Here is a 20,790-nt window from a genome sequence, read left to right on the forward strand (position 1 = left end):
GCTGCTGCCCTTTCTTCCTCTTTCTCTCTCCACACCCACACCATGTAGTCTGTTTGTATCCCATGTACAGCTGCAACTGTGCAGCTAGTATGACTGGTTTTTCTTTTTCTGAGGTTGATTTTGAGTTGAATCAACTCATCTTGCTCACCAGTTTGTCTGAGTGTCCATGCTGGTGTTCAATTACTGTCAAATGCAAGGGAGGGGGCAGGATGGAGTGACTGGGAGTCTGCAAAGGTTCATATTTATTCCTTCACAGTTACGGAGTGGATAAACTGATGAAGAAACTTCATCCAAATAGTTGATATTGATCCATATCAGATATGAAATTGAATTTCCTGTAAATCCAGAATATTTTCTGGTTGATTTGCTTTGGGTCCAATTCACCTATTGTTTTTCTAGTCCACCTTGCAACAAGGGCTGGGTGACCTTGCTAGTCAATGTTAGTGCTTCTCACTGAAAACACAAAAGTATGACATCTGTTCCTGGACTTTCTGACCACAGCTTAACTCTTTTCCTGAGAAGAACCCCCAGATCTTGCACATGGTGCTGGTGCTATCAATGGGTCGTCAATGTGGCCATGACGTCAATCACTCGTAAACACAGCAACAGGTATATTGAAGTGATAAGTGTGCAGTGGCAGGAGTTACAGCAGTGCCACTTGTGTCTGATTTTAATTAATGTCTTTTACCACCAAATATTAAGGTGGAAAATTGCGAGACATTGATGGTTTTGTACTCAGATGTGGCATGTAATGTAAGCAGCATAATCTCTGCTTTCTGAATTAAATTCTCATGAGACCATAAGCTCTTCTAGAGCTTATATTCAGATAGAACTACCTTCATTAATGACCAGGTCTAGGGTTTGGAGTTTGATGTATCATTTGTGTGACTTAAATGAGAGTCAAGTTTAAGAACATGGGATGGGCCCAGCTGTCCCATATGCATGGAGCATTTCTGTATAAATACAAAATAGTCTTCAAGCATGTATGCTGTCCAAACTCATTGTTTATCCTCTGAACACGCACATTAAGTTTGCTTTACATGATGAGGGCATCAGTGGAGCATCTGGCATCACTTCTTCTGCACACCAGCAGCCAGGTGTCACTTTGCAAACTCACATCCTGGAGTGTGCAACTTGTGGGTCTATGCCTGAAGGTGTTTGTACCCTTAAATGACAGGTTCCAACTTCAGATTTGGATATGATTTAAATTTAGGAGTCCTTTAAATGTAGTGTATCTTAATACCTGGGTCAGGCCTACCCTCGTTGTTACTGATCTAACAAGGACTGGGGAGCTTCATAACTCAGTCTATGCATCACTCTGAACATGAGAATAACTAAGTATATCACTGAATCATCAGGCTGGGTAGGTAGAACAGAATGGCGCTTCTGCCCTGGGTGAAGAATTAGAAGCTATTTTCAGAATGAGAATATCGTGCCAGAGCCCTATTCTAAATCAGCAATAATGAAGTTGCACTGACATTAGGTCTGGGAATTGCTAAATTTAGGTGTGGACTGGTGTCAAAAATACTAGTAGCTCAGGGGAGTGCAGCTAAAAGCTTTGGTGTCCAAGTGCTTGTTGTAATCATCAGAGCTGCATATGGCAGGAGAGAAACTAAGATCCCTGATTTGGTTAGCTATTGGCCAAAGATGCAGAGCTTCTCCAGCAGGCAGAGGTGAATCATAGAATGGTTTGGGCTGGAATGGACCCAAAGGTTATCTAGCCCACAACCCCTCTCCCTCCCTGGGCAGGGACATCTTTCACTAGATCAGGTTGCTTGAAGCCCCACATTTCCAATGATGGGCCATCCACAGTTTCTCTGGGTAACTTGTTCCAGTGTCTCACCACCCTCATCATGAAAAATTTCTTCCTTATGTCTAATCTAAATCTACCCTCTTTCAGTTTAAAACCGTTGCCCCTTGTCCTCTCACTACAGGACTTGGTAAATGTCTCTTTCTTTTAGTCCCCTTTATAATTTGAAAGGATATAATAAGGTCACCCTGAAGCCTTCTCTTTTCCAGATTGGACAACACCAAAAGAGGGAATGAGTTTCCCCTTTTAAATGGCAGAAGTAAGATCCATTACAAAGGTTTCCCTACAGTGTACAAATGTAAGATGTAACAAATTTCATACTATGATATAATAAAATATAGACTTCTATTACAAATGAGATAGGATTATTTTAGTGAGAGATTGAGACTTAAGTGTTACAGTAGAATCCTGAGAGTGTGACTTTGCAGTCTAATTTCCAGACTCATGAAAACTTTCAGCTGGCAGAGGGGAAGAACTTGGAGTCTACATTTTAATAAACTTTTTGACTTTATTGTTAGGCACAGAGAACTGTTTTCTTTCATGGAACTTAATGAAAGAGCAGTCAGCAGGAGAAATTTCAAGAAGCCACTAGCCATTTCTTGTTTGCCGTCATCTCTTTCAACCTTTACAAAATCTTTGTTTTCAGAGAAGTTTCCCTGTTGGGCAGATTGGCTCCAGTACTTACAGCTCTAATTACAGCCTAAAGGGTTGGGAAGATCTTTGAAGTAAAATGTATGCTGCCAAGTGGGGAGATCTTGCTGCTGATAGTGCATAGAATAGCAAGAGGAGACATCATCCCACTATAGATCCAAATAGTTTTGTGAACTGGGAAAATTATTATGAATAGGACAAAAAAAAAAAATCATATTGTTACAATACCGTGGTTTACTGAGTGTTCTGGGAGGCTTTCTGAAGTCCTTGCACCCAAAGAATCTGGGTGGCAGATTCTGAATAATAAACACTCTTAATATTCACATGCTTTCTTACAAAATTTGCACTTAATCAAGTATGCAAGAGGAATAAGCAGCCACTTCTGCTATTATCTCTTGTACCTATTTGCTATTGGGTACTAAGATTATTTTAATACTCTTCAGAAATTCCAGGGATTCCTCAACTTGTTTTCTGTGCAGTTGTTCTGCTGCCTGCTGGCTCTGGGCAGGCTCCTGGAGTGCAGCTGGCCACATGCACATACTGGTTGATTGGTTTTTGTTTTAGGCACACGGGGAGATTAGGATCAGAGGTGTCTTCTGGCTTGCCCTGTGTCACAGGAATGTGTGTGCTCCACCTGAAAAAGCATTGGAAACTTCAGCAAGCACACAGTCAATGGGGAGCAATCTGCATCATCCATTGTGTGGCTACTTGCTGTGTCTATCCAGGACTTTACTGAAATTCTGTCTCTCCCACAACCTGATCCATCTCAGAGTTTATAGAGTATGTTCAAATAGAGGCTGCTTTGTATTGGCCTGAGACCAGATTTGTCTTGTCTGAAGAAGCACATGTAGGCTTAAAGGTTCCTCTGTTTGTTTGTCCCCGAACTGTATCTATATCACCTCTCCATAAAAATGTTGCTTTGTTCTGATGTAGGGGGTTGACAGTCCTTGGCCTTCCTGTATGTGCATAAAGGACACCTGAAAACCCCAGGCAGCATAGACACAAGCCAAGGAGAGGAGGCTGTTACTCAACCCTGTTATCACTGCCAAGCTGATGGATGGGGAAAGAGAAGAGCAGCACTGGTATGATTTTATACCACCTCAGCTCAGGTGATGCCACTTTCTCTTCAAAGGACAGAAAAGTGACAGTCTCCAGGCTAAGAAACCGCTGAAACAAACTAGAAGCAATCAGGCCTCTCTGGGTGTAAAAGTCTCCATACAGAGCTGCCAAAGCATACCTGTCTTCCCTGTACACGTTCACACTGGTTCCAATGACATCTGGTTTTAAACAGATCTGAAGTTAAAACCCATGCAGCTCCTGTACGTGAATTAGCTCATGAAGGAGTGCTGAGCATGCTGTGTTGTCATTTACAGCGGCACAAAGAGCAGGTCATGTTGTCTAATCTGGATATCAGTGACTTGTGCCTACACTGGGCTGATCTAAATAATTGCATAATTTGCAGGAGAGTTGCCAACAGGGCATAGGAGATAGGATATCTGTCACTCCGGTGTAGCTGGTGATGCAATGGAGCAGTGATTTATCAATTCAGTTCAGTAAATCACCGCTGACTTCACTTCCTGCATTTAACAAGCTGCTCATTAACTGGGAATATAATAACCAGCTTTGGAAGGTTTGTGACATATTCCTGTTCAGATTACTGTATTTACTTCTGAAAATTCACTTATATTTTTTCAGCCAGCAGAAACCTTCTTCCCTCATATGGGTCTAAACAGGAATTCTGTTCTACATGGTATCACTTGTCTGTCAACCAGACCCTCTGCAAAGTTCCAGATTGTTCAATACACTGTTGCTGATCTTTCTCTGTAGCCTCCAGTTTGAAGGCACTGATGCTTTATTTGCATTTCTAGTTTTCCCAAACCTGTCTTCAAATGTTGTTCTCTGGTTAATAGTCATGTCGGACAAACTAGCATGGATGGACTACCTTGCCTTTATGGTGTCTGACCTGAATTAGAACTAGATAACATGGCACTGAGCATGCTATTCTTGATAAAAATGTACAGGTTCTGTTTGTCTGTGCTGGTTCCTCCACTAGTACTCTCAGATCAGATTTACTATGTGGGTAGAGGACATCAAGAGCTCCAGCCTCTGTAACAGCTCTGCCTGGTGCAGCGTGCTCTTACCTCTTCCAGTCACCTGTGAACTGCACCCAATCCCAATTCTAACTACAAACACTGAAGCAGCAGACAAGACATTTACCATGTAAGCAAGGCTTGTGTAAGACTCATAATAGCCACTGAGATTGATAAACCAAGCTTCCTATTCTCTCAGGGAAAAAAACAGAGGAATGGCAGTCCCGAATGAGCCCAGAAATCTGTCTGTCCCATTGTATTATCTTGGACATTAGCCATTAGCAGCTCCTCAGATAAAAAAAAGTAAGAAACAGGGGTAATACTGTTACCCAAATACTGGCTAATATCCTCCCAGTTTCTTGCAATCTGTAATTGTGCGAGTTTTCTGTAAAGCAACCCTTTGAACACATTCTTCAGCTGGAATCTATTCTACAGTTCTCTAAAGCTGCTTTCTAAGTTTGGAATATCTTTCAACAGACAGTGTCTCTCTCTCTTTCTCGAAGTCTCTGCAACCTGCCTTCCAGAGGTGTGGTAGAGAGTGTTGTCCAAAGTACAGCTTAGGAAATGCAGAGAGGTGTTGCTGGGAGCTGTGTTTCCCAGTCACTGCCAGGTGTACCGTACCTGCAGATGGAATGATCCTTGCCTGCCCCACTGCCCCAGATTATGGCTGTGGAGAAAGCACCACACACACACACAAAGGATGTTTTCTCCTCAGCCATAGCAGTTCACAATTTACTGATGTAAACATGACAAGAAGAAATTAAAGCAGCATATGTGTTCCAGCTGCTCCCATAAACTCCATTTTAGCTTTTCAGGATTTTCTTTCCCTGTTCCATTCCTATTGTCATGTAACACCCTCAGGCTTGACAGAATGCTGGTTCTCAACGACATTTAAAAGCAGGGTATATCCAAGAGATCTACCAAAGCTCAGGCAGGAGGACCATAGATTTTAAGTCTGGCACAACCCTGTATCCTATTACAAGGAGAAGTGGATTTTGCAGGTTGGAGTTTCCTTAAGGTCACATCTCAGACTGAAATACCAACCCACACAGGGGCTGGGAATTATATCTTATATCAAATCCATCCCCTCCCTCCCAAGTGCAACATGCATGTCTCTGGTCTGCCCTCTCCAACATAAACTCAGGGCTGTCTGTAAAATCAAATATATTAATTTTAATAATAAAGCTAATTCCTCATTCTACTCAAATGGCCTTTGAAAATCTCGCAGAACAAAGCTGTCAAAGGCAGATCTGCTACGAGAATCAAAACCACTGGAGCTCTTATCTTCCTCCAGCAGTGGCCCTTTGGGATAGTATTTGTGTTGCCATTTGCAAGAGATGAACAATAGTCTTGTGTTCAGCTTCTCTATCCCAACCCAGAATGGTTCTGCACAGCCCAAAATGTCCTTGCAGGGCCAGGATGGGGACGAGTGAGTACACAGGTGTGAGAGATGTAAGTCACTGAATCTAAGAGGTGCTCTGGAGTAAGAGATTAGGGTGGTGTAGGAATTTGTACAGAGCAGACTCATATATGCCTAAATCCCAGCAGCCCAGCAAGGATATCCACCTGAGATTACACAGATTTTTGGTTAGAGGCTGTGGGCATCTTTTAGGTTTACTTAAAGCCTGAGCTCTAGTAGTCAACGTGAATTCTCAGAACAAATGGCTCCCATTAAGCTTCCTTTAACCTACTTTTGGGTTGTGTTTTGTTTTGTTTTTCTCTTGTTTGTTCGAAAGTTTTGGGGTTTTACCACTGTAACTTTTTATTTTATTAAAAAAGCCCCTTTTCAAATATCATGCCTCACCACTCTGTGTGGGAAAATCCACAGCACTGTCAGCCTTTACCAGATTTCTTGCTCAATGGGGTCAACTGGTATTTGGATATCATTATATTGCATCTGCAAAGGAATGGAAAAAATATACTGCATCTTAACTGAAAGTAGTTTGTTTCTTGAAAGTCAGGTTGAGCACAGAAAAAACCTGTTAAATAGTTTTGCAAAAGTTTGAAACCATAATACACATAAAACACAGCCTGTTCACCTGCAGTGGCTCCATTACATGCAGATATTTTTACAAGCATGTGTGTCAAGTAGCTTGTATGGATAACAATATATGGATAACAATCTATGAGCAACCTAATACAATCTACTAAAGTATGGCCCAATACTAATGCCACTTAGCCGTTACATTGGTAGCAAATTTGATCTATAAATTATTCGCTTGCTTTTAGCTAATTGACTACTCCATGTTGAGATATCACAGAGCTAAATGTGTCTTTATCATCAAATAGAAATGGTGAAGCTACACGATTAAAAGACCAAAATCTCGAGGTGGGCCTGATGGGTAGTTCACAAATATGGGTAGTTGACAAATACTTGCTCAGCTACTTGGCATGTTATTTTGGCCAGTAAGGACCAGTCTGCTGCATCCACATTGCCTAAAGCGAGCTCAGCTTTGTGTATAGAGCCGCATCATTTCAGTGCAGATGCACAGCTGAGATGAGAAACAACTCTTGCTCGACTTTAGTCCTCTGTACATATTATTGCTCTCTGTAGGTGATTTTATTAATTTGCCTCTCCATTAACAACTATGTTCTGGTTCCTATAATGTAGGTCAACTAATTAAGATATATAAAAATATTTCCCCAAGGTAATTTGTTTTGGGAACAATGAATGTGGGACAATTCTTTATATGTGAAGAGATCAGAGCATTTCAGAAGTAGCAAAATATTATAAATGGTGACTTTGGTAGTGAAATATATTTCTAACAAAGATATAATCCTTCTGCTCGGAAGAACTTCAATTATAACTCAAGCAAGTCCATTTGACATTGCAGCAGAATAGGATCACCCAGGCAGGCAATTCCAGTATCTTTACTAAGGGGCACTGATTTTCAGATGAGATGGAGCGTACTATCTAAATCCCTTGTGCTTCTTAAAGTTAGTTAATTGGGGTTCATTTGCAGCCATGAAATGTACTTTAGGAACAAACATTGTTCTTTCAAGGTATTACTCCCTTCTATTAAAAAAAAAAAAAAGTGTCAGAAAAATCAGAAATGTTTTCTGTGTAAAATAACAAATATAAAGTTCCATTCAAACAAATATTCGTACGTCCAGAATGATCTTTTATTCCACTTTAGGAGGCAAAGTACAGCAACTGACTCACTACTTAAATTTCACTTGAGCTGTTGCACCATCTCAGCTGCAAGTACCTTCCAGCTGGGAAAGGCACTTTTAGCACTGTGAGAAATAAAAAATACATTCCTCTTAAAAACAATTATGTAAGTAGGATGGAAATTTCCTTTACGCAGCAGCAGACATGCTGTTATTTCTTCTGATTCCATAGCACAGAGATAACTTTGAGATTTTGTGATTACACCAATCTTAGATTTTTTGGTAGCAATTTCCAGTTCAGAACTGGATGTGCTGTTTATTGCTGATTCTATTTCCACTGGGACAGTGATATTTTCACTATTTACTACCCACAAAGGAGATACCATTGCAAAAAATATCATTTTATTATATTTAATTGACACCCAGAAACAGCAAGAGTGCTGGCTCAAGAGGGTCTTTACCACTGTGCTCATTTTTGCCAGCCAGTACATTTCTCACTGTCACTTTTCTTATGTCCTACTCTATCCGCACACAGTTCTGTTCAGTCCTTTCTCTTGTTTTTGAAGCCTCAGGTATCTAAAAAGCCCATATTTTCAATTAATTCATATCTCCATCTAAATTAGACATATTGATAAAAGTTATGTTTGTTTTATTTTTATTAATTTAATGGATTCCACTGAGTATTTTGCTCTTGCACACTGGTATTCTGCTGTTTCAGCTGTTGCAAATATTAACTTTGCATCTTCCAGGCTCCATGCATTTTCAGAAGACAGCTATGGAGTACCCATGCACACGTGCCACTTTCACTGGTCCACATCAGTCATGCAGACAGATTTTCTGCAGCATAATAATTTTGGAGCATCAGTTTTGATTTATGCATTGGGTTTTCTTTCAGGAAAACCCCCCTGGTTTAATCCAATTTCTTTTCTAGGAAAAGACTGCTTAACAGGACAGGAACCTGTGACAGCAAATTCTGGCATAGGAACAAGATCTGTGAATGGAAGTGAGACAATGAGTTTGTTAGAGAAGAAGGACAGTTATGGAAACAAAAACCCCGAACTAATTTCATGTTGCCATCTGAGCAGGATGCACAAATAGTAACTGTATGAACAAAGAGCCATTGAGATTTAGCCAGAAGAGATATTAATAGGTTGTGGTAGTCTCTGGGTATTTTTTTTGCTTATTGATTCATTATATTTGATAAGGTTTTCTAAGGTAGCTCATATCACAGCAGAGAAACTACCTAACACTGCTCCTACCAGAACTGTGATAGAGAAACTGCATGATGACCTGACATACCTGGAGAGCTTGGCCAGGCATTCAATTGCATTTCCTGTTTCTTCTGTTAATAAGGAAGGAGGAAGAATTATTCAGATGGAATGGGCTGGTGTGTGTCTTCTTTCTGGTCATCGTGGTGAGGACCTTCCTCTGTAGGGTGCTCTCAGTTACCTGAAGAAGCCAGATCATAAAAATGCCTGTTGACAAAGTTTTGTTGCAATGGGGCCACACAGTGCAGGATTAGTTTACCCCTCATTAACAACATTGCTAGGTGTTCTTTGTACAGTCCAAAGCAATGTAAATAGTTTGTTCTAAATGTCAGCACAGGTAGTGACACATACAGAAACACCACACCACAAGTGAAGGTTGCTAATTAATACCAGTGTTTACGTCAGATTCAAGGTTTCACTCATGACTGAGACAATGCTGTACCACCATCCCTTCCCACTCAGCTTGTCTCCCACTTGTTTCACTTCTTTCAGCCTCTTTCTCCAAGTCTCTTCCCAATGCTTTTGCTGTTCTGGCACCTCCTGCAGTCTCATCCCTGCTGAAGACAACCCTTTATGCAATCATTTTTTTTCTTCATTTCAATATGGCATGACTAACTTGCCAGAGGTAGAAGTAGTTTTCCTATCACCTTCTGCTTTCTTGTCCTCCTTATTGTGATGGCACTGTGGTGCCTCTCAAAGCCAGGAGTCATTTCAGGTAGAAACAGGCTCAGTGCGTGAGATCTTTGTAGTGCTGCAGGGCCACAGGATGCCATGAGTGCCAAAGCAGAAATAATCTGACCAAAGGAAGCTGATGTGAAGTCACACCTTTCAGAAATGTGGTCTCAGTGTAACCAAGGTCATGATGTTCTGTTAGAAACCCAGATCAATAATTCAAAGAAATGTGAGCTAGTTTTAACTGTCTGGGTCAGTTATTATTTGGACCAGAATAACTTTGGAACTCTTCTTATTTGGTGAGTCTCTTTGTTTCTTTGCGGAAGGGGCAAGTGTACTCCAGTGGAATTAAGGTTTACTGGCAACAAGGATGCCTACGGATAAGATCTTAAGGATTTCTGAGACTCTTTGTAAACCTTAGACCTTGAGGTCAGATGCCTAATCCTCCACCATCTTGGGCTGAGATGGTCCACTTACTTGGGGACGATCCTGGAGAGGAACTATCCTTGTGAGAGCTGCCCTTAAACTTAAGCCAACACAGAGTTTTATTGGTTTTGGACTACTGCCATCTGAACCTCATATTATTATAAAATGCCTCTGAAATGAAGGAGCAATGTAGTGTGGAAGATCTCCCCCCACCTCCTCTTTACCTCAGACAGCCCAGTTACATTTGGTTTTTTATCCACTTTCCAGTCATCAAGGGGGCTGTTTAGGTCTTTCCTGTAACCACAACGCTGAATCCGAAGTCGAGACTGCAAACTGCTTCTATTCTGAAATTACCTCGGAATTCTCTCAGACACAGCCAACTGCAACAAGCCCGTTTAAAGGCTGCAAGTTCTCATACTTACTGGCCAAACCATGAACAGTCCCTTAGTGCCAAGGCCAAGATTTCAGGTGGTCCCTCCTGGCTCCATCTCCTGTTTTCATGTTTCTCTGTGAAGGGGGAAAGCAAATACGGGAGCAGGGGGGATGGCAGATACTTCAGTGCTGTGTCTGCTGCTACCTCCAAGGGAGCAGCCTGCGATTTGGGTGTTGATCAGTGTGTGTGGCAGCACGGGAGGCTGGAGAAAAGCCCTCAGAAGCTGGTAGAAATCTGCACAAAACTTCTGGACTTTGCTATGTAGTTTGGATGTGGGTACAGAAAAAAAGAGAGGGACTGAAGGAACTGTGAATTACGTTTAAAACTCTAAATACAGTAATGGCCCACATCTCTGATCTGCCGTTGGTTAGCTCATATTCTTCATTTTTCATTCCTTCGCTGTTTCACCTTTTGTTTAACATCGGGTATTATTGACAGAAACATTAGGGTGAACCCTCGTGCCTGTACTTTCTTCTTAGCAGTCAGAAAGACAGTGGATTAGCTGCATTTGTCTTATTTTCTTATCCACAGTACAAGGTCCTTTCTCTTTATAAACAATGGATGTTCATTTGCAATATTAGCTTTATTCAGATGTTGGGCAATGTAAAGAGGACTTATGATGTAGCTGGGCACTAGAAATAACTTCTAACCCAGTCATGTTTGTTGAGACTGTACAAGGGAAAAAGGGAGCTGGAAGAACTGCCTGTGACAATAGTCCTATCAATTGCTGTGTCATATTTTAAAAATGGTACTTGCAGCAGGTACATGCTGAGTTACCCTCACCGCCCCATGGTGTCTTGGAAGAGATGGACATTTCACATTTCATCCCTCATGGCTTGAGGTATATCAGATGGTGTCTCAGCCAGTTTTCTAGGCTCTTAGGCTACCTCAAATGCCATTAAATCCCTTGTACCATACAGTGAGCTCTCTACTTCATCATGTACCAACCTAGCATGCTCACACAGTGACTGTGGAAGTGTGTCCTTTATACCCTCTCAATGCTTTCCCCTGCAGCAGCAACACACACTTATGTAGCTCTTTATTTTACTGTTCTCAAATTGCATCTTTGTCAGGGCAATTCTAAAGTCTGTGGAAGGCCCTTGATCAAGTGCATGGCTTTATATTGTCAACAGTTTGACAAAAGAGTGATTCATGTGCAACAACCTTTAACGTTTGATATTTTACCGCCGTGGATATTATTTGGAGAGCAATTCAGGTAAGTTACTCCAGAGTCAAAGAAAGCTCTTTGCTGATGGGTTTGTGCTGAGTGTTCCTGCTGTGGCACTGACCTTCTTAGAGAAAGAAATACAGAATAACACTGTCAGAAGAATAGTCTTGTAGTTACATAAAACAACATCTGGATGTGGGATTGGTGTAGATGGATGGATTATATGTTGCAACACTCTTATCAACCAATAGCAACCTAGGGAGTAGAATTTGTCAGCCACCAGCTCTTTGCAGAAGCATGAGAGGTATCTGCTTTGGGGACAGTTGGTGGTTAAGCATACAGCTCCTGTGTTCCAAGTGGGAAATCCCAGAGATGTGCTTGGCCATGGGTGCTAAGAGGCAAATGTAACAGCATGTGCACTGAATCTGACTGAACGCTGGATGTTTGATTGAATTCTTCTTTATTGATGTGGACACAATTTGTAGTTGGAAAAAGACTAGTTAAAAAACAAACACACAACGACACAAAAAGCCCCCACAAAACAAATAAATGACAAAACCCCGCAAACAAACAAACAAACAAATAAGAACAAAAAGAAACAAACCAAACCAAACCAACCAACCAAAACAAAACAAAAACGTGAGCAGTGAAAGTCTTATCTAGGCAGCAAATCCTGCTATCCTGCTGCTATTTCACAGTGCAGATGAATTGGAAAATGATTACCCTTTATGTACAGACCTATAGTTTAGAGATATGAAGCTCTTAACTCTAACCAGGAACTGAAGGAATGCCATCATTATTATTTCTCTGTTTCACTGTTGTTGAAACTGAGATGATAAAACAGCTACCACCACCTTTACAAGGAAGGAATATGTTTGTTACACAAGATTTTCATAACACAAAGTGAAAGCATTTACTCTTAGTATATAAAGTTAAGTTAAATAATAAAATCTTATCTTCTTAAGGTTTTGTGTTAGATTTTATGACATATTCCAGTTCCTCTAGACATTACTCCCCGGTGTCCTTCTGGTGCTGTGTTTTTGTTTGATGTAGCTGTGTGGTCACAGGCTCCTGTGGTCCATCAACCAGGAGAGGAATACTTGGCATTCATCCTTTCCAACCTGGAGAACCCGCTCAGACCTCTGGAAGAGCTACCCTGAAAACTTTGTTCATAAGTGTATTAAAGAGAACATTTTATTGAGAGTATGGGACAACTGTTGCATAAAAAAGTTGAGGGATTTAATGCAATTTTATTTCAAAATCTTATTAGTTATTTGTCCAAAAGTGAATTGGTTACATTCATGTTTCTGTGAAATAAATCAGGCATCTTCAAGACATATGTCTTCAACTTACCTAGGAGTACTGAACTAATATTAGAAATAAAAAGTCCAAGATATAGTATAAATATTTTACTCCAACTTACTTTCATGTTTTCAGACTTCTGACATCATCCTGTTGCCTGTTTTTGCAATGCATTAAAGAAAGGAAGCCTGATCACCAATTTTGTTTATTTTGCAAAATAAAGCAAAACAGAAATGTAACATAGGCTTGAGAAATATGACCCCCTTTTACTGAGTATTGTTAGTTATTATTAGAAGAGGAAACCTTTTTTGTTTGCTTTCTGGGGCATTTTTAAGCTTTTTGTTCAGATTTGTAGGTGTAAAAATGACAGAAGCAACCAAGATGAAGTTTAAAATGAACTGAAAAAATAGTAGTTCAAGGGTTGTTTAGGACTTTAAGGCTTATCAACAAGGCACGTTATTGAAGTATGGAGAAACGGCCTTTGAAGGGTTTTTTTGTGTGTGGTCAGAGGCATAAACAGGAATATGCAAAGAATACTGTTTTTGTTTCATGTATGCTTTGTTGAACTATTGGTAAACACTATATCTCTCCACCTTTCTTGTCTTTTAGCCACATAATCAATGAGCTCATAGAAACAGAACGTGTTTATGTAGAAGAACTTCAAAGTATAATAGAGGTAAGAAAATCTTCTGAAATTACTTCTGGTGCTTAACCTCCAAGTCACCAGTGGGTGCACATCCTTCATGGGCTGACCACCTCCTGTTGAGAGTACACGGGCTCTGTTAGCAAATTAACCCAGCCTTGGAGATGGAACATGAGAAGGATGTTTTAGACATCTTTCCTCAGGGCTTAAAGGAAGAGGCACCTTCTCTGACCCCAGCCCACAGAATGGTAAAACTTCCATGATTCTCAAAGCTATGGACAGGGGAACCATCAATTATGTGCCTTTTCAAAATATCAATAGGCCTCAGAAACAGCACCCTTGATTTCCATGGTGGCAGACACTAAATTTCTGTGAATGTAGGTTTGGAAAACAACTGAGAAAAGGGCAGGCCCTCTTCCCCCTCTTGTTTATTGTCCCACGTAGTGTCTGAACACAGAAAAGAGCAGCTCACACTGCAAATGTGTGAGCTTTGGAAACTTGTAGGACACCAGAACACTGTGTGTGGAGTCTGATGTCCCCAGTCTGTGGGAGGATGGAGGCTGAGCAGGGCTCAGTCATGCTTGGATTTGGGTGGGACACGAAGGACTGGGTAGTTTATTTTTACAGCCATGTGTTTGCTTCTTTATTAGATTTGAGCTGTGGGAGCTGACAGCTCTCATAATTGGTATAATACTCTTGAGTTTAAAATCTGCACTCAAACTGTTTTTCTCTCAAAGTTTTTATTGATGAAACACAATCCAGTTTCTACAAGAAACAACCCAATAATCAAGCCAAATACCACAGTTCAACAAATAAACCCAAACTAACCCTTTTGAAATTAAGCAGTATAGCAGAAAGATATGTGTCTATCAAACCTAGCAGTTTCTATCCCTACATGACCAAAATGGCTTTTGAATCTTAGGTACGTGATTTCATATTTTTCATTAATCCAGTGATTTCTGAATTTGTGGTTAAAAATGTGTTTGCACAGCTACCAGCGGTAAAAGCTCCGGGGAAAATTAGAAGCATCAGAAATTCATGGGAGCAACAAAGAAGCTGGCACAGGAAAAGCCTTTGTATGCTCTGTTGAGAACAAAATGCAAATAGGCGTTGGGGCTTTTCAGTGTCTCAGACACAATACTTCTTCCCTGGTAAAAACAGCTTGGTTTTATTTTCCACTCTTTGCAGGGATATGCTTCGGAAATGGACAATCCCAGTTTAGTACATCTGATTCCATCTGCACTCCAGAACAAGAAAGAAATTCTTTTTGGGAACCTCCCAGAAATCTACGAATTCCACAACAGGCATGTGGGAACTGGTGGCTGTCCTGCACCCTTCGGTGCTCCTGTCATTGCTGCTCCCTTGATGTGGGTGCTGGGTCACACTCACACACACAGAGGCAGGAAAAGTCACCCTCACTCTGCCTCTGTGTGTGTCCTATAAAACCCATGCATGGGGAGCACCCCTGAGATCATCTATTTCATCTTTTTGGGTGAAAGATTATACCCTTGTGTGTATTTACTAGTGATTTCCCTGGGCATTATCCATTTTGAATGTATCTTGTGGCAAGTATTTTACCTCCTCCCTTGGTACACTGGTAGATGTTACAGGACTAAATCCTGTTCTTTCTCTGGCAAAATTCCAATGTGAGTAAGTTTCCATAGTATTCAGCTTATTTGTCCTATATTTCTGTTATCACCTCAGAAGGCATGATATATTTGATAGCACTTTTCTTAAGGAATTTTATCCTTTTTAAGATCCTAAACCTTTCCATAAGCCTTGTCCACACTGTGGGCAAGGTGATCTAGAATACCAATTATCAACATGATTAAGTGCTGTATTTACAAAGACGCTAGCACACCGTGTGAGCAGGATGTTACGTTATTGTTTGCTTTCCTGTCTTCCTCTCAGGATTTTCCTTAAGGAGATAGAAAATTGCATTGAAAACCCCGAACTTCTTGCCCGATGCTTTTTGAAAAGAGTAAGTAGATTCTTTTGCAGGTTTGTATGAATATCTATGGTCGTATCCTATAGTGCTCACAGGTTTTCTCCTATCCTTTCATTCTGATTGCTTTGTGAATGAGGAAAACTCACATAAGTAGATACTCCCAAATTAAGCCACAGTTAAATAGCATGTATTGTGTCATCTTAAGCTTTACCTGGTTTACTGACAGGAAGAGATCTGTTCCCAGTGTTTTAGCCATGTATTTTAAGCCCTAGTTAAAAAAAAAAAAAATCAGTGACCCAAACGTTTGACTTATTTCTTGTATCAGAAAAATCTGTGCCAGCAGACTGATGTATCCCAGACACCATCCTACTGTAAATAAGCAAAGAATGCTATCACAGCAGATTGCTCCGAGTGCAGACAGTACATCCTGTTCCTACCCTATCTTTCTTTTCTCAGCACCATTCAGGAGACTTACTCCCCTAGAGCTGGTGCAGCAGAGTCTACCACTTCCTTTGTGTGGTGAAACCTCACCAGCTCCATAAGACTCTGTGAAGTCGATTCCTTTACTTGTTCACATATTTCAACAAGAAAGTGGGATTCTCCCCACTTGTATGGAGTGGCAGGTTCAACTGTTTAAAAGCAGAGTGAGCTCAGTTTACGAGAAAGCATAAAGCCAACAGGCAGTGGTGGCTTTGGTCACATGCATGTGTCTTCACACCCTGTTGCTTTCAGCTACTAAATTGTGCAACTCTCCTCCGAGAGCTGCCAGTCATGTCCCTCCCACCACCCAGTTAACATGACTGTCCTGTTCCCTGTAACATAACAAATGGTGCTTGTATATATAGCACTCACAGTGAGGCTCTACTAATAAGAAAAAGCCTATTTTGGGGGGTTGCTGCTGTTTTCATAGTCTGACAAAACTGTTTGAACTGCCTGTGTTTTGCATGGGAAATGCAAGAGGCAGGAGAAGTGGGAAAATCTGTCCTCTTCCCTATAGGCAAAGGTACCTCCTGGTTCCACTGTGTACTACATCCAGCATTTGCTGCTTTTCCAGGATACATGTTGAATCTTCTTTTTTTAACAAAGTGCTGTATGAAATACAGACAGATTTGGATGAAACATATGTACCCCAGTTGTCAGAGGTGTTGAGCACTGCCACATCTCCAAGTTTTCAATGGGAGTTATGACCAAGTGATAATTCCAAAGGGTAGCCCCCCAATTTACAAACAAGTCAGGCTGAAGAGCATCATACAAGTATAAATGCGATTATAAGTCCACTGTATTATTTTCTGCTTAACAGTGAAGCATTTAGAGCTTGAGTAAGTTACACTACTAAGGAATATGTTATCCTAAGATTCAGATGCTGAGCAGGAAAATATTGTGGCGAAATCATTATGCAAAATAGGATAAACAGTCTTTGAAGAGCGCAAAGCTTTGAAATCCAAGAAGCATAAAATAGTCTGTATGTTGCACATATCCTTGGATTTGGTGCTAAAGAGAAATTCCTGGTACAGAATTGATCCTGTAATTCTGCAGGAAGGTCAGATTCCATGTTTAAATATTGTAGCTTACGTCTCTCACTGTAAAACAGCTGTTGAGCCCAGTTCTCCTCACTATTCTACCAATATGAAATCAGCAGCACTAAAGCTGTGGTTCAGGTGTGAAGTGGAAGAAAAATCAGTCCCTCTGCCACCTTTACTTCTCAGTTTCTGTGGCATAGTCAAACAACACTAAATCTGTTGAATAAGAGGTTAATTCATGCCTTTGCTTACTCCCTATTTCAAATTTCGCGCCAAGAAAGCGAAAGCCTCTCTCCAGAGATGTCTCTGCTCACACAGTAGCACCTTTGATTCAAGAACTTGCCCTTATGTTCTGTTTTTAGAAGACGCCACATAAAGTCCAGAAATCTGTTATTTCTGTTGGACTGCCTTTAGGAGACACAAACAAAAGTCTGGTTGTATGTTTGCGTTCCCCATGTATTGGCAGCTTTTTATGTCTTCCTGCCGAGCAGAGGCTTCTGGCTTTCCCTGTGAGTTATGACCGTGCTTGCTTTGGCACGGGGGAAACTGAGAGGGCTGCTGTTCTAGGTGATGCAGAGTTCTGGGAGGATGGTCACATTGTTGTGGATTTACTCTGTCTGATCATACTGGGACTTTTCAGCCCTGATTTCAGAGCTGCATGAAAGCGTCCTGAGAGCTGCGGTGGGACACCCTGCTGCCCGAGTCCCTCTGTCCCCTGCCAGTCATTCCTCTGCCATCTCCCCACATGCTCTCCCATGGATGTGAACCTTTCTTCTCAGGCAATAGCAGAAACAGCCTATGGAGTCCCAGCCTATTTTGTCTCTCTGTCTTCTCTCCTGGAACGTGGTGGCAAAATCAGGTGAAAGATGAAAGGGAAATGCCCCTCTTGTTCTCACTCCCACTTTGCCTGTCCTTGTTAGGGGATGATCTTCATATGACCTAAATTACAATTAAAGCAGCTCAACTTTGCCCACGTGCCAGCTATTGTATGATACCATCACCAAGATGCCTGATCTTGCTTAAAGCCCTGCACAGGTGCTCAGGGGGGAGGGATCAGTACTAAGTAGGATGGGTCTTCTAGTGCTTTATCAGCAGCAAGAGGAACGCTGTGGGCTGATCTGCTAAACATAGGGCTGGGAAGAAGGTAAGCTTGCTAAACCAAGGCAAGAATACCCAGGAAGAACCAAAAGGTGTGTCAGGCTGCTTAGCAGCAAGTGCCAGGTGAGATGCCTGGCAAGAGTGACTGGCTGTGACTTACCACTATTTACTTATTCATATTGCTAACCTTGGGAAAAGAGAGTAATTTAATAGGAGCCAGCAGCTGGGCCATGTGGTCATTCAGGGAGAAAGAAACCTATAGAAAAGGAGGGTATCTGTGAAAGGACTGTAGCGGTTGAGCAGAAACCTGCGAGTTGGGTTCAAAGGGCTAAATTCTAATCTGAAGTAAAATTTATTCATAAATCAGCAATCCAAAAGAGAATTTGAATTGTGTATATACGCTGCATGTGTAAAAGCATATGAAGACATTGTGATGTAAATCACTGTGGAAAGGAAAAGCATTGCAGGAGAGATAAGCATGGTGTAAAAGTACCAGCAGAGAGTCATGACCTCTGGATATGAAAATAGAAATGTATGGAATGTTTAAAACTGGGATGTGAGTAATTAGGTAATTAATTATTTCTTAGCATTTTAGATTCTGATTCCAGTAACTTCATCAGGAATTTTCTATTTCTTTCACTATTACAAACTTTAAAGTTGTATTTAAAGATGCAAGTTTCCACCTGAGCAGGTGGCACTGATTTAGACAGCAGGAGATTGCATTTGCATAGGGTGGTTCCACTATGACAAATTACTGGTAAATTGTTGATTATTGTACCTTTTCTTTAAATTAAAATTGGTACTTCTTTCTTAATCCTAATAGTGCTCTTGACTGTTGCTGTCTCTATTCTTCTTGCCCAGTCCAATCAGATTTCTGTGGACTAGGAACAAATTGTGATGCTTGATCACACTTCATTATTACTTTCAGTTTTGTGGGTTTTACCCCCTACTAACTTCCCTCCAAGGCAGCATGTATAAACAATTCTATTTGTGTGAAGAAAACACTACATGTATTTTGTAAGAGCACCATTAATACTTTATTGAGTTGCAACAGGGCTTTTTGCATTATGTAATCCTTAATGCAGTAAGGTGTTGCATGGCATAGTTTTGCTTTCACGTCTGATTCATCAGGGAAACTCCAGCCCAGGTCTGTGGAGGTAGATTGCAGCAATACTGGTTTCTTCTAGTAACTCCATACAAAACAAAATGCCTTCCCTGCACCAGGAATGTGTAGATACAGTCTAGTGGGCTGAAAGCACAGAGGCAAGAGCCGGAAATTCCTGAACTTCATTTTTGACATTGTCTTGATTCGTTGAGGTCACATCCACCAGGATAGATGCAAAGATGAGAAGCTCCCAGATGGTCAGATACAGCCAGCCCAGCTTGGAAATCTATATGGTACAGCCAGCTCTGCTCAGATACCTGTATAGCACGGCCAGCCCTACTCAGGAATCTATATAGCACAGCTGGCTGCAAGGCTTCTGTGCCACCGGAGTGCACAGTCAGTGAGCCAAGAACCTGGCAGATCTTGTCCGTCTGTATTCACCCATATAGTCTAGGGAGCTTAAAATACACCTCTCTGGGCTTTTATAGAGATTGCCTTTGTTTCCACTGAAGTCAGTGGGATTTTTTTTTGCCATGATGTTAGTCAAAGGGGTATAGTTAAAGGTAAATAAAAGTCAAGTGAATCCATCCACTTCTAAGTTGCAGAGGACAGAGTTTAAGCACTTCCACCTGCCTGGCCTGGGACATCAACAAGACAAATTTGCTACTGTTTTCATTAATCCTTGTACTATTGAGAGCCAACAGTATTTTCGAAGTGTTTTGAACATGTAAACCTTGGCTAAGTGGTAAGCATTGTTAGAAATTACAGGTCTATGCCAGTACTGTTAACAAAATTTACGTTTTTAATGTTTATTTTTGTTTGTTTTCAAGCCATCTCTTCCCCATCTGGAAGATAACAGTTTTGCAATTAGATTATGTGTCTGCCAGTCTGCAGTCTCCCTGCTTTGTGCAAAAAGTGTGAGGAAAAAAAAAATCTCACTTTCAGGTATATTTAGCTTTACAGGAGTAAAAGGCAAGTTTGGTAGCTTCAGTGTGTTTTTTACACACAGAGTTATCACCATGAATTAATGACTAATGTTAGCATGGAAGGTAAGAAAAAGTGTCACTCAAAGCAGGTGCTCTGTGGATTGTTTTTTCTTATCTTACTTAACCTCTCCTTTTCTTGCAGAAAGAGGACCTCCAAATATATGAAAAATATTGTCAGAACAAGCCGAGGTCTGAAGCCCTCTGGAGACAGTGTGGAGACAGCATCTTTTTTCAGGTGGAGTTTCATTGCAGACTAGCAGTGCAAGACCATCAAAGCTTGTTTTCCTTTTGTATCTCTTCTCTCTTTAGAAAACTTAGAGAAATACCCAGACTTTTCCACATGCTGCTCATAGTGATGGCGAGTGCTCAGTGCATGTCGAGGTTCTCTCTATGCGAGACTGGGTGGGTAGAGCAGCAAATGGGTTCCATGACTCTTCAGGCTATACCCAAACCAAACAAGTGCTGACTTCTCTGCAAACCCCAGATGATTACGATCTCATGAGCAGGGCCTGCCAGATTTCGACACCAAGTTGAACCTAAATATTATCTCTTGTTTAGA

At 41.1% G+C, this 20,790-nt stretch overlaps 1 protein-coding gene across 20 annotated transcripts in view; it reads left to right on the top strand.

Annotated features, from left to right (window-relative positions):
* The window catches only part of MCF2L2 (MCF.2 cell line derived transforming sequence-like 2), a 163,661-nt gene that overhangs the window by 102,293 nt on the left and 40,578 nt on the right, over positions 1-20,790 (top strand). For all 20 annotated transcript variants that reach the window (XM_065073743.1, XM_021293136.2, XM_065073746.1 and 17 more), the window contains 4 exons: positions 13,541-13,607; positions 14,763-14,878; positions 15,486-15,555; positions 20,374-20,466. In XM_065073743.1, coding sequence (XP_064929815.1) covers positions 13,541-13,607; positions 14,763-14,878; positions 15,486-15,555; positions 20,374-20,466 — 346 coding nt within the window. The remainder of the gene's footprint in view (positions 1-13,540; positions 13,608-14,762; positions 14,879-15,485; positions 15,556-20,373; positions 20,467-20,790) is intronic.

The sequence above is a fragment of the Columba livia genome, chromosome 9 (assembly GCF_036013475.1).
Source record: "Columba livia isolate bColLiv1 breed racing homer chromosome 9, bColLiv1.pat.W.v2, whole genome shotgun sequence".
Taxonomy (NCBI): Eukaryota; Metazoa; Chordata; class Aves; order Columbiformes; family Columbidae; genus Columba; species Columba livia.